A 14,412-nucleotide genomic window follows, 5' to 3' on the forward strand; every position below is an offset into this window, starting at 1 on the left:
CGTTACCTCAGAGCAGAAAAGCATCTGGCTTCTCTGGTCAAAGGAAGACAAATCCCATCAGTATTTTGGATAAGCAGGAAAGAAGGCAGGAACTCAAGTTCTCTTGATTGGGTTGTTTCATAGCACTGGGCAGGAGTTCCTTGAGAATATACACTCAGACATGCAAGTTTATCATGTAATGGAAAGCAACAAGTGATCAAGACAAGACAGTGGAAGATAAGCAGGAGTTAGCAGTATATCACATAATCAGACTCTACTGTAAACAAAGATGAATATATATATGCATCCATTCACATTTTAAATTTGCCAAGTTATCACTAAGACAAAGCAGTTTTGTTTGAATAGATTTTTGTGAACCAATTCAAGAGAAAAATGTTAAGAGAACTAATATTGCACAAGCTCCCAGCAAACGTGAATCAAATAAGGGCAGAATGGAAGAAAAGCAGGAATCCATAGTATCTTTCGTAGGTCTGTAGAATCTTTTTTGCTCCAGTCTTCCAGAGGAAATTGTTGTTAGGCATAATATGGAGCGCAAACCAGTAGTTTTAAGATCCAGGGAAATTTCTGACACAAGGGACACTAGCTCTAAACAACTTTCTATCACCTCTACAGAGCAGTTAAAGTTGTGAAGTTGTTCTCTCAGCTAAACATTTCAGTCAAACACAATATATGAGTAACCCTTTTACCACAGCATCTCAATTTGCTTTAAATGACTAGACAATTTGGTCCTTTTTGTCTCTGGATGTACACACGACAGCAAGATTTCTGTATTTCTTGAAAACTCAAAGCTCTACTACAGTCTGTACTTACTACTGTTTAATCACTTTTTCATAAAGGACTTCAACTTTAAACAAAGAATCTGCTTTAAATTGACCTAGACTGGTACTTGCTCACTGGGGAGAAAGAGGAAACAAATTACACGGTATCTGCAGTGGGACTCCGTATCAGCTTGTAAGTAGTACAACAACTGAAATGGATCTGAAGTGGCAGAGACTGGAAGGGACCCTAGAAGATGAGCTAGTCCAAGCCTGGGTGCTCAGAGCACAGAGAGCACAGCAGGTTGCTTCGGGCTGTTCCCAGTCAGATTTTTGGGGCTTCCACATTGCATGCTCCACAGCCTCTCCAGGCAACCTGATCCTGTTCAGCCTTTCCTGGAGAAAAAAACAAAGCCAGAAACACACACACAGAAAAACCCCTGAAAAACAAACAAAGCCAAAACAAAGAAAAAACTCCAACCAAAAACCCCCAAAACAAAACAAAAAAACATCAGAAAACCAAACAAAACAACCATAACAAACCCTTATCTTTCAGTGTAACTTCCTGTGTTTTAATTTGCATTTATTGCCTTTTGGTCCTACCACTAGGTATCACAGACAGTCTGCCTCCATCACCTTCACTTTCTGTCACCAGGTATTTATTTATACACATGCATAAGAACCCCCCAGCAGTCTTCTCTCCTCCAGGTTAAACAATCTCAGCGCTCTCAGCCTCTACTTGACTGTAAGGCACACAGACCTTCCCCTTCATGCCACTTTGCTAGACTTGCTCCAGTCTGTCCCTGCTTCTTTCTGGAGCCCAGAACAGGACAGCAGTACAGACGCAGTCTCACCAGTGCTGAGGAAAGGCTCTCCTGCCCCCACACACTGACCACTCTCTTCTGGAAATTCAGTCCGAGATGTGGTTTGCCTTCTTTGTGGCATGGGTGCATTACTGATTCGTGACAAATTTTTGATCCACAGTATCTCTTCTGCACTGCCAACACCCACTCCCTAGGGACAGAGCTTTGCACTTCCCTTTGTTGAATTTCATAACATTCCTGTTGGCTCATTTCTTCCACTTGTTCACTTGCCTGCTCCCAAGCAGCAGCACATCCATCTGGTTTATCAACCACTCCTCCCAGCTTTGCATCCCATCAAGTTTGCCAAGGGAGGGGTCTATCCGGTCACACAGGTTATTAATGAAGATGTTAAACAGTGCTGGCCTGATAACAAACCCTGAGCTACACCAAAAGGGACTGGCCTCCCATTGAACTTTAGGATGTTGATCACCACCCTGAGCTTGGCATTTTAGCCTCTAAGCTATTTTGAATCAACCTCACTGTGTATTTATGCAGAAAGCATTTCATCAACTTACCAAAGAAGAGGTTACAAGACAGTTTCCAAAGCCTCATGAAAGGTCAAGGTAAAAAAACCACTCATAGTTCTCATCCACCAAGCTGGTCATCTTGCTTGGTTCAGTGGGGAAGGCTGTTATCAGAGTGGTCACACATTACAACCCCTTGATTAATCCATACCAACTACTACCCATCATTCTTCTCCATTTGTTTTCAGAATTATTTGGTCTGTCACTTTTCCAGGAACAGAGGCAAAGCTGACTGGCCTGTGGTTCCCTAGACATTCCTTCTTGCCCTCTCCAGAGATAGTAAGGACATTTGCTTGAGTTCAGCCCCCAAAACCCATCCCCCCAGTCACCACGACCTTAGTTAATGATAGTCACCACAAAATTACCTTGGCCACCCCATCTCACTCCTGGCTGCATCCTATCAGAGCCCACAGACTTGTGTACAGTGATCCCAAACCTGATCCTTCTCTACTAACTGAGAGTATGCCTTCCTTGCCTAGAATTGCTGAAAACACGTCTAACTAGTAAAGAACAAAGTGAAGACTACATTGAATGTCTCAGTCGTCCCCACATCCCTTATGAGCAGTTCCCCTCCCATTCAGCAGCAGGCCTACATTTTCTCCATTCCTTTTTCTGCCAATTATCTGTAAAGGTCTCCCTTGTTACTATTCACCTTGTAAGATTAAACTCCACATGGACATTGGCTTTCTGACCTAGACACATTTGCATGCTTGGATGATGTCTTCAGGCTCTCCCTGGGCCAACATGTTTCTGCTTCCACCTGTTATATGCTTCCTTTTTGTGTCTGAGCTTTTTCAGAAGCTCCTCATTTGTTCAAGCAGGACCCCTGGTGCCTTTGTACATATATTCACTGCAATATGCCACACCAGAGTTTAAAGAAGTACTCAACCAGCTTTCCTGGCTCTCTCTGCTCAGAACCATCTTCCAAACAATTCTTCCAAGATCCTTGAACAGAAGAAAATCTTCCTTTCTGAAGATTACAGCTGTAATCCTACTTTTTGCTTTGATGTCTCCAATTGAGATCCTGAACTCTTCTATCTTATGACCACTGCAGCCAAGACTACTCCTAACCTTTACATTCTCAACTTGTCATTGCTTGTTTGCCAGCACTTGTATTGAGATATGGGCATCAATGCATGCCAGAAGCTTTCTTGATTACTTACTCCCTGCTGTGCTTTCTCCCCAGAAAATAATAAGGGTGGCGCAAGCACCCTATTAGCAAGAAAGCCTCTGAACATTAGGCTTGAGTTGTCTGAGGACATCCTCATTACTACTCCTGACCCATAACCTCTCAACTGGCTCACCCATCTCCAGGTAAAGCTACAGGCAATCCCACTGCTCTAACAGCAACTGCCCTTTACCACCATCCCAGCCTGCCCTTCCTAAGCACCTGTATTTACCCCATTGCAGTCCTCCAGCTGTGAGCTATCCAACTCAGCAATGCCAATAAAAATCACAGCTCACTCCTAACTCATTTTACTCTGCCATAATATCTGAAAACAACTTGCTGACAATACAGCGAAGATGGATTTAACTAGTCACGGGTTCATCAGCCTAACTCTTCAGAACCACCACAACATAAAAATAAGGTATCACTGAACAACTTTGCCTGTTCACAAGGCAAAATCACTATGTCTAGGAGAATTTAGCTGTGGCCACAAGAGACACTGCGAAGCACCGGAGTTCTTAAAGTAAAGCTGAATCATGCTCAAATGAATCTTATGAGCCAGTCCAAGACAATGTGACACCTGAGCTAAATCAACTGATGACTACTCCCTGAGTAACAGCTGATAATTGACTCTCTTAAATCCTATAGGATGCATGCATTAAAGAGGGAGTCACCTTTCCAGGAAAGGGTACCTCCCTAAAAGTCTGCTTCTCACATAGATATTAATATATCTAATTGCTTCCTCATGTACAAAGACATGATACAGGCTGCAGCACAGTTGCTCTTTCTTCTTTATAGCATTCAGACCAAAGATGGAAGACATCATTATTCCATTACGCAAAAGGAAATTCAGGAACAAAGCAAAGACCAAGTGGTACCAACAGCATCCTGCAGCAGCAGCTATTTCACATCACTGAAGGGTGGCAGAACTGCAGCTTCAGGGCCACTTGAAGATACACACCTGTAGACCTCAAAAGAACTGGGGTGTTTTGCACTTTAAAAAGGCAAGAGCATGGTCTCACCAATAGCAATAATCACTTTTCAGGAACTGTCCCATCCTTATGGTTCACACAACAGAAACAGCTTAGACTGCCAATGACTTCTAAACATAGGGCTGCAAACTAAGCATATAAGGATTTCTCCATCTGTATAATATGCCTCAGAGAATCTAAAGATTTGCAACATAATAAAAAATTAAAAATAAGAAGACCCACAAATATTTCTATTAGTAGGCACATAAATAATTGGGTTGAAAGGGACCTCTGGATGTCACCTAGTCCAACCTCTTGTCAAAGCAATGCTAAGTTCTAAGTCACATCATTGCCGCATTGGGTCTCATATCATAGTCAAGTTCAGTCAAGTCATGAATGGAAATTGCATCCACTTGGGTAAAAAGCCCTGAACTTGGCAAATAACCCTGTTCTACTACAAGCTAAACGTATTTCCTGTGACTTATTTGAAAATATTTTTCTGCACTGTAAGAGTCAGGAGATGAAGATAACACCCTTCCTTACAGGGGCCACTATTGTCACCCAACACTGCCACACCCCATTCCAAAGTCCTAGGCTAAGGCTGCCGTACTTCTTTCCCACCAAATGAGGAGTCTTAAGGGCTCTTTTCTTGTGGGAGATAATTATCTTTCTCAGGGCTGCAACAGCAACTAATTCCTAAGTTTCAGTCTCATCCTACCAATGTCAGCAACAGGTAAGAGCACACAGAATGAGAGCATTGAGATAGTTTTATTTTGTAGCAAGAAATCAGGAAAAAAATCCTGGTTATACAGCTCCAAGAGAGACTAAAGTGGTTCTGGCCCTTAAGGGTCCCTGAAGGTACTGTCTTCGACAAAAAGGTCAGAAAACTAGCAGCTAACTACCAGATTATCACCAGAACTTCCAGTGATACAGTCCCTTACTATTATTAGAGCTCAATATATATAATTTCATTTGCTAAGTTTAAGTAAGAACAGCCCTGAATCAAAATGCTTTTCTTTCATTATTCCTTATGGAAGGATATTGCAAAGCCCCACAGGAGAGCCAGAGGCCTCCAGTTGTATCTGTCAATTCATATTCCAGTCTGCTGGACTCACATGATCTTTCCCAAGCTTATCTTGCAGAAGCAATGCAAACCCTGAAAAAGAAACACACAAAGAAACGCCAGCAATTTCTTGATCCAAGTGACCTGCAGTAACATCTGCTATTTGCAACAACTGGTAGAGAATATCCATACAGCACCATCAGCGACTAGTAAGCTAGTACTTTGTGTTTGAACTTCAATACAGGGCTAGAAGTTGTACCAGAGATGACGCATGAAACTGACCTCCAGAACCATACAACTGTGTTCTATTCCCCATAGTGTACTCCCAGGGGTTTCTCCACCTGAGGAGGAAGACAGGAAAGATTTTCACCTGAGGAGGTACAGTAGCCAGTGCCTTGCCCTAGTGTGATCTCTGTCAACAAGCTGTCACAAAGCTTTCTTACACTGACAGTGAGGCAAAAGCTGATGCCTTGCACAGGCTGAGGGCAGTGAGCTGTAAGAGTTATCCATCTGCTTGAGAAAGATGTACACTATCTATTAAAGTATACAGGCAAGATTAAGACATTTAAAGGACCAGACATCAAACAAGTAAACAGCAAGGCAGCTTCATAAAAAGTGATGATCATACACAAATATTTAAGCTGGTCTCCCAGCCATAGAAGAGTTAAGATGCAAGACTTCAATGTCTACAAAAAGGAGTGTGAACAGCTGTAAACATATCTAGGATACTCGAGATATTTCTGGAGTTAAACTGTATTTCTTTTCTCCCCCATGCTAAGATACACCATGCTTGGGATTGGTTAGGTGTTAGGGAAGTTAAAGTTCTAGCTGCACACACGTTCATACCACTGCCTGTCCTGTTGAGTCTCTCTCCACACTCCCAAGTGCCCATACCTGCCACTCTCAAGACAGAAGGCCAAGTCTTCAGTCACGTACAGATATTCAGTGACTTTACAGTACAACTATAAACACTGAAAAGTATTCTCATTAATGTTATAACCTAAGTAAACCAATTTTAATCTGGTTGAACAAGCAACAGTGTCAGTGTGCTGCTTTCTACTGTGATTTTGGTAACAGATCATTTAAACAGGCTTCAAGCACTAGCAGGCGTGAAGTAAGTAAACATAAAAAAAAAGAAAAAGAAAAACCAGAAAAACCACCTCAGAACACTTCCTCTGATACAGAAATTTATTCACCTTTTCTGAAGGCCCAAAACATCTACAGTTGTTTACACCAAGGTCTGCACGTTTCCAATTATCTTATTTTAACTTGATTACAGTTTTTAAAAAATCTAAAGCACTTGACAGCTCAGGTAATTGCTTTCTTGATAGGGAGATGAATTTACAAACTTCAGTAGTCAATCCATTGGTATTAGAGACAACATCCAAATACAAGCACAGCAGACAGAAAAGGTATATCAGAACATTCACGTTATTTTTTCTTAGAAGGGGACAAGATATTCATCAGAATCAAAGGACTGTCCATCTAAGCAAGCAAGCCTGTAAACTGAAGGCCACCATCAGTCTTGGCCTAGTGCAACTGCCTCTGTAAATGGGAAGCATAACACTGATTACTGTTCCTAATCATGTTTGAAACTAATCTCTTTGTGCTTCATCACACACTTCAACTTCCAAGTACTTGATTCAGTATTTAATATCAGCATCCTAACAATACCAGCCTTGCTGTCAAGCAATAAGAACACAAGTCTAAAAGACTTCTAGCATATTATAAGCACGTACCAACTACTCAGAAATGGCAAATTATAGCCCCAATAGTCAAAGGGTCCCTGACTGATGTTAACAGTTTGAGGTTTTTTTGTTTGGCTTCAATTGGCAGATTTCTAAGAGGTTTTATTCCTTAAGGGATTCAAATATCAGGATTGAAACAACAATTTTAAAAATGCATTACCCTCCCTCTACAATGAAAAGAAAAATTCAAACGCTTTACAATAGCTTTCAGCATAGTCTACATACCTGATACAGCTTCTCCTACATCCTTCCAATTCCTGCCAGCTTTACTTAGTTGTACAAACAAAAGGATCACAAAGGAATTTCAGTTGCCTCTCTTTCAAAACTCCAGGGTCACTTAAGCTACTGTCAACATACCCTACTATTTCCTACAAGTATCAGAAACAGTACTGTAACTTCTTCCTAGTAACATAACACTGGGTAGACATCAACTGCCTTATGCAGACAGCTGTTCAGATAGGGATGTAAAGAACAGACAGTACACAGACAAGAACTGCCTTGTCAAATGTCATCCCAGCCTCCTCACTCGTTCAAAAGTCTCAGTGATTGCAAAGACAGTTCCAGAACCTTTAATTTTCAGGCTTCTTCCCCACAGAAGTATCATCTTGTCTTTCTGATGGCTGCAAGATTTACAATTTGAAGGTGACATATGGCAACTACCGTATGGCCCTACAACAGGTAGTTTCCAACACAATTTAGCAGCAACAGTTAGATTCATAGCAGCTATTTAAACAGGCTAAAGTCAAATACAGAATAAAAATCACTTCCAGAAACTGTTGCCAGGGTCAGCAATCCTAATTGTTACTTCATGCTACTCTGGCAGATGTGTCCTCAGCTGTAGTCTTCACCTTACAAAGCCACCCAATGTATCTGCATACCTCACACTTGAAGAAGCAGACCACAAATCAAAGGATAGGTTTGTTCTTGATACAAGACCACTGCTAATGACAGAAAGATTATTTTGAGGATGACCAGGAAATACCTTTTCTAATTCTTACACAGAGCAAGCATGCAATAAATACTGAAAAGGTGCATGCTTCAAACTTCTTTGCAGGCAATGCATATGGCAGTCCTACCTGTGGGCAAGGAAAGCTAAGTAACTCAGGAGTGATAGGATCCTGTACCACCTTTTTGAAGCAAGAAGTAAAAGCCAGCAGAAAAGCCTTACTGATATGAAGGAAGAGTTCAACAGTAGCATTACAGTAGATGCAATGAAAGTAATGAGTGGTAAATATGCTAAGAGGACCACACATACAGTTTTTAGGGTCAAAAGAATATTTGTAAGATTTTAAATTATGTGTAGATACTTAAGAATTCCCAGAGCCGCAAAGAATAGCAGTTAGGTATACAAGTATAATCCTCAAGACTTCCACAACCTTGGGATGTGACTATCTGAAAAGAAGCCCAGGGTAAATATAGTATCTCTTAAACTTGATTATAATATCTAGGGTAAGAGAAAGGAATTAATTTCAGTTAAGTGCCTGTGCTGAACTGACAGCTATCTGAAAGACCATACTAAAACAATGTCTTTAAGTACTGCCAGAATAAGATGCAAGATAACTGCAACTCAGTTAATGTTATCCCACAATTAGGTGCACAGAAAGAGAAACAAAACACAGAACTTGGAGGGTCCTACTGAGCAACAGAAAGGAGAAGGACAGACAAAGGAGCAAAGCTCACACAAGAAAGCAAAGTAACAGAAACTAAAGCAGACAACATTGCAAAGAAAAAAAGAATACAATACATTAAAAAAACTAAAGACATGCTGAACTAGGACTGACGAAAGAGAAGTCCTTAACATTTTGTCATGTTAATGACAAATGGCTTCATGTTAATTTCTGCAGAACCCAGGATCAACAGGCTCTCCAGCGGAACTGACCATAGGGAACTCCAGACCAATAACAAACACGACTAGAGATGAAAGGGATGCTGTTAGTGTTGCAAGAGGTGAAGGACACCTCACAGGCTGGGGAATGCCGACAGGCTCTGGTCAGCTAACAGAGCCACGTTAACAGCTGCTGCCTCGGACAGCTCTGCATTCCAGGACTAGCAAAACTACAGCTTTGCCAGACAGCAGCGAGTCATGAGCACTCACACACCATGGATTAAACATGAAACACATTAAGAAAAAACAGCTGGCTGCAGCCTTTCAGCAAGAGTTCAACAGTGGCACTGCATGTTCATGACAAGCTTGATTTTCAACTTAACAACTGATAATGTTTCCTTTTTTTCTGTATACTCTGGAAGTATACAGAAATCCAGACTTCAGCATATAGTGGAAGCATCTCAACACTGTTCACACAACCCTCCTTCCCAGAAGAAAACTTCCTAAACTTCAAGTAAGAAGTCTCCACAAACTGCATATATATGGCCACATCTCAGACAAGTGCCTTCAGAAGAGCTGCAACTAAAGCAAGTTTATCATTCCACACTCTTCCTTCCAATTATAAAAACACCCCAAACATACACAGTACTGGCAAAGTCAGATAGCACTACAAAGCTAATATGATACAAAATTGAAAATAAAAATTGCTACAACAGAATGAAGCAAATGCAACTCAACCTTGAAGGAAAGAATAGAATAAATAAAAGAGGAACTGCCAAACCACAAGTCCCTCACATTGCATCACCCAGTATTTTCATGCCAGCTTTCCTGGAGACAGAGTGAAAGCAAGCCATGCTTCTGGCATACAGAGAGACAGCAAAAGAGAAAAGCAAGAAGCTTTCCAAAGTGCCATCAGATTTTAGTAGGTACCTAAGTAAAATAGTCTACTAGAAATTTGAAAACAGAATGAATATGCACTAGCAGAAGACAGCCTGGTCAAGATACTGGTAGGTCCTCCAGAGCCTGAACAGGAAAAAAAAACAAATTCAAGATACACCAAAGCCTGATGTTATGAAAGAAGGCACCAAAGTAAACAACAGTGAATAAAACCACTCATTAACACAAATATAAGAAAAGGAAAGCTGAAAGTGTCAGCACTGCTGGACTGAAAGGGCAAAAGATACCAAGCACTGAGGGTTAGAGAGACTTACAAATATTTTGATAAGCAAGAGTTAGAAAGAGAAAATTCAGAAGACAGGACAAGTAATTGGAGAATTCTGGACTCCAATCTTGAGCAACACAGCCTGAGGTCGATGCTAGAGAACAACTTACATGTGGAATTCCATCAGCAAGCAACACCAAGCAGCATTCAGCATGGAAATACAAAGTGCCAATAATACATAAAACATGGAAATGTGCTTCTCCCAAAAAGCCGCTGGTTACAAAGAGTCATTTACATGGTAACCAGCTGCCAGGGAGCAAGAGGAGCTCTGTTAGGAAATGGTTAGGCAGAGTTATTTACAAAATATATAAAGACCCATTATCTTGGGTGTAACCCATATAATGTACTGCTAAGAGTTTATTTTAGGACAATACAGTCTCCTCTCTGATTGTGCCTGGCATGACTTGAGTGCACAGTGAAAAGGAGTGGCACACAGAGATGGGAAGAGGATTTACAAACACAGTGCCATTTCTGGTTGCTCAAACGAAGCTCACTCACACTCCACCTTCACTTCATGTGGAGAAGGACTGGACAAGGCAGCTCTGGCATTAATCATACACTGTGAACTCCCAATTGTTATTCAGGAAGCACTAGACTTAATAACTTACTGTGCAGCCACCTTACCTAGAATAAGATCATAACAAATTGACTCTAGATGAAAGGGGGATGTGCTACAATTTTCCATTTGAAAGCCACAGAATCCAAGGTAAATACAAACACAAATATATATCTACTTTTGTGTAGGAAAAAAAATAAACTAAAGCACTGTAAGATTTGCCAGTGATATAATCTTTAAAATTCCATTCATGGCCAAAGCCACATCTGTGACACATTTAACCAGACTCAGACATCCAGATTCACAGAGCCTGGCATTCTGGCTGAGTCAGCAAGGCTGGGTATATTGTTTTGGACACCCGACATTCAACTCATCTGGCATCTCCCCCTGGCATGGGCCAGTCCCTTCCCGAAGGCCCCAGCCCGCTCCAGATCGATACCTGGCAGCGCAGGAAGCGGACGCGGCCGTGAAACTTCAGGAAAGGGCTGGGCCGGTCATTGCATAAAGCCCGGCTGGGGGCTCCTGCCTGGAGGACGAGGCGGCTGCAGCCGAGCCCACGGAAGAGCGGAGCGCGGCTCGCACGGAAAGGTCAGGCTGTCTGTCTGTCTGTCTGCCCGCCCGCCGCTGCCCCCGAGCCCGACGCGCCGCGCCCGGGCCCCGCGCCCCCCGCCCCGCGTACCCTTGGCCTCGCAGTCCGCGCAGTACTTGTTGTCCTCCTCCCGCAGCAGCTTGGCCAGGATGGCCTGGTGCTGCTCGTTCTGCTTCTGCGCCTTCTCCCGGCAGGAGCGGGTGGCCATGGCGGGGCTGAGCGGGGCTGGAGCGGGGCCGGGATCGCTCCTGCCCTGGCGCGGCCACGGGAACCGGCGGCCGCGAGCGCCGACTTCCTCAACCGGAACTACTTGCGGACGCCTCCGCCTCCCTCCCTCCCTCCCTCCCCGCCCGCTACCGGGATGGCGCGCGCGCACACGCCCACCCTGCCCACGGCAGTCCCTTATCCGGGAGTGACAAATAGTCCGCCGGGTCCCTAAGGCCGCGCCGCGATGCCGCCCCTGCGCGGAGATTCCCAAAGAGCAAAAAACGCCGTCCTGGCTTTAGAAGGGCACGGAGCGGTGCCCGGGCATAAGGGACCAGCCGGTCACATAGGGTGGTGTATCCGTCCGCCGGCGCCTGACCCCAGGGCTGTGAGGGGTGAGATGTGCTGTGTGGTGTGTGAGATGTGGGGTACGCGGGGTGTCCCGCGCCCCGGAGCCCGCGGCCCTGCAGCTGTGTGAACACCCCAAAGCGCACAGCCCAGCCATCGCACACCCCTGCCCTTGTATTCACCGACCCGCCGCTGGCAAGGACCCCAAACACAGCCAAGGGATCTGCCAGCCTCAGGAGACTGGGGCCCTCTGTCCTTGGGACAGGTGTCTCTCTCTGCAGGCCACTGCTGGGGGAGAATAAAAAAGCTCTTACAGCCTTTTGACTGAATGGACACTGCCATAGCCGGAACTCGCCTCGGAACTTTCTCCAAGAGTACGTGTTTCTGTGTGAAATAAAGCTTTACAGGCGGCAGAGACCTCACAGTGAGGAATCTGCTGCTTTCCCACTCTTGTGGAGGTGGTGAGATGCTCTGGGGAAGTCAGAGCTGGATCCAAAGTACCTGCAGGAAAGCACAGCCCGGGCTGGTTTTCTGGGACCAAGACTGCACCTCCACACCTTGCCCCTCAAAATGCCATGTCTCTGCTGTCCCCTTCCTCCATTTTGTATCGGGTCCCTTTGCTGCTGCCGAGTACTCTCTTACAGAGTCGGCTCACCAGTAACATCCTTTCTGTCAGATCAGTTCTAGCTTGCTGCATTTTTTTGCCTCTAATCCAACCCTTCTGGAAAGAGCTGAAGCCTATATATAGCCTATAAAATGCTTATGTGAGGCAGATGGAAATTCAGGTCTTTTCCCTCTCAGCCACTAAATTACTGAATCATTCTCAGTATCTTTCTTTTTCTCAGAGACAACAGTGAATTGAATATCCCCTATGTGTGGAAGAGTTGCAACAGAAAAAAAATGAAAATACTACGCATTAAGTTAATTAGTAGTTAGACTAGCACCTAACATGGGCAAATGTGTTTACTTCTCCCTTAAATAGAGAGTTAAGGTTTGCCTGTACACTGGGAGTCTCCTGGCCAGTGAGTTACTGGGTATGAGTTTGCAGACTGAGGATATGGTATAAATACATAATGCTAATAGAGGGTTTAGCATCCTGCTCAGAGCAGGCATTAAGGGTTAAAACCAGAAATATAGAATGGCACAGCAAAGTTGAGCTCCAGCTGCCTTACAGTGCCATAATACAGAGACTTTCTGCAGCAGAAGGCGTGTAACACAAATGTTACTGTACCCTGATATTTGCCATCAGCCCTTGCCTAGAGACTTGATTATTGAAGCACATTAAACATGACATTAAGCAGGACTGACTTCTTCTAGCTGAATACTTTATCTACAAGCATGTAACTGTTTTCTAGCCCAAAGTGGGCTACTTACTCCATTTTTTTTTCAGAGAAAACCACCTTCAGTTAGAAAGGGAGATTCTACTCCTTGCTGTTATCCCAGGACTCTGAGAACCAGGATGCTTGTCAGGAAGGCAAGAGCCGTGGGTTGAGAGAGAAAAGGACATGAACTTGCTTCTCGTGCTAGATAAGCAGCAGCATTGCCATTTTAGAAGAAATAGTAGTTGCTTTTCTATGTGACAGACTTGACCTGTAGGTTACATAGTCTGAAACTCTCTGCCATATTGCCAGAAGGTATCAAATAGCTTTAAGCAATTGGTTTAATGTGCATCAGTTTCTTTGATTCTAAAACAAATACAGTGATGCTTCCCATGTGAAGTGACTATTGATCCAGTTGCTGTGCTTGAAAAAACCTACACAACTGTGCAGACTGTCTTGTTTAGTATGTGCTTTTGCCCTTAGTGCCTTAAAACTAGATGTTATATATTGATTGATGTGGGATAGCATCTTCTGACTGTTGAGCATGATGTTGTGCTTCTTGTGTTCAGCTCTGAAAATTATCCTTCTAAGTACTTCTGCTTCTGTAATGTAGTAGAAATACAAAATCACCTGCTTCACCATGGGGTGAGATGAATAGGTTATTAATATTTTAATAGATAGTGCTTTGAAAACAGCATGCTGTAAATACATCATTAGGTGTTTCCTTCAGTGCACAAATTAATTGAAAGAGGACAAAAATGTATCCCTTCTGTGCCTTTGCTGCTCTTTCTAGATCCTAGAGAGTAGCAGAATGTTGTAGATGTGAAGTCATTGCCAAAAGCATTCTTCAGAGGGGGAAAAAAGGAAGAAAAGATGTTTTTCAAGATACAATATGATTTATAGAATGAGATCAGGTCTGCCCACACCATGCCATGACATGTAGTGCAGAGAGGCCAGAGATGTTGCTCCTTCAAAAGGAGATACACAGTTGTCATGCTGAGCCTGTCAGCTCGGAGCCCTGTGCTTCACCTTTCATTAAGCCCTGTAGTGCACAGCCTATGAATCCTGTTTTGGAATTGTTTAAAGTACATGCCTTGTGTTTCCAGACCTTTGTCTTGAGTTTCATGAGGTTAACTGAATTTTCCATGCAGTAACTTTTACATTGGAGTTTTCAGTACTAGAGATTGTGTTGTGTTTAGTAAAAGGAAATTTACCCAGCATGAGAAAAATCTCTCCCTGTCACTACTTGTCATCCTG

The 14,412-nt window shown here is 43.3% G+C and overlaps 1 protein-coding gene across 2 annotated transcripts in view; it reads right to left on the reverse strand.

The window, feature by feature from the left end:
• The window catches only part of SMAP1 (small ArfGAP 1), a 92,636-nt gene extending 81,034 nt beyond the window's left edge, over nucleotides 1-11,602 (reverse strand). For both annotated transcript variants that reach the window (XM_039730745.1, XM_039730755.1), the window contains exon 1: nucleotides 11,375-11,602. In XM_039730745.1, the coding sequence (XP_039586679.1) occupies nucleotides 11,375-11,492 (118 nt within the window). In that variant the 5' untranslated portion in view covers nucleotides 11,493-11,602. The remainder of the gene's footprint in view (nucleotides 1-11,374) is intronic.
• Between the last annotated feature and the right edge of the window lie 2,810 nt (nucleotides 11,603-14,412).

Source organism: Passer montanus, unplaced genomic scaffold (assembly GCF_014805655.1).
Source record: "Passer montanus isolate IOZ18808 unplaced genomic scaffold, ASM1480565v1 scaffold11, whole genome shotgun sequence".
Classification (NCBI taxonomy): domain Eukaryota; kingdom Metazoa; phylum Chordata; class Aves; order Passeriformes; family Passeridae; genus Passer; species Passer montanus.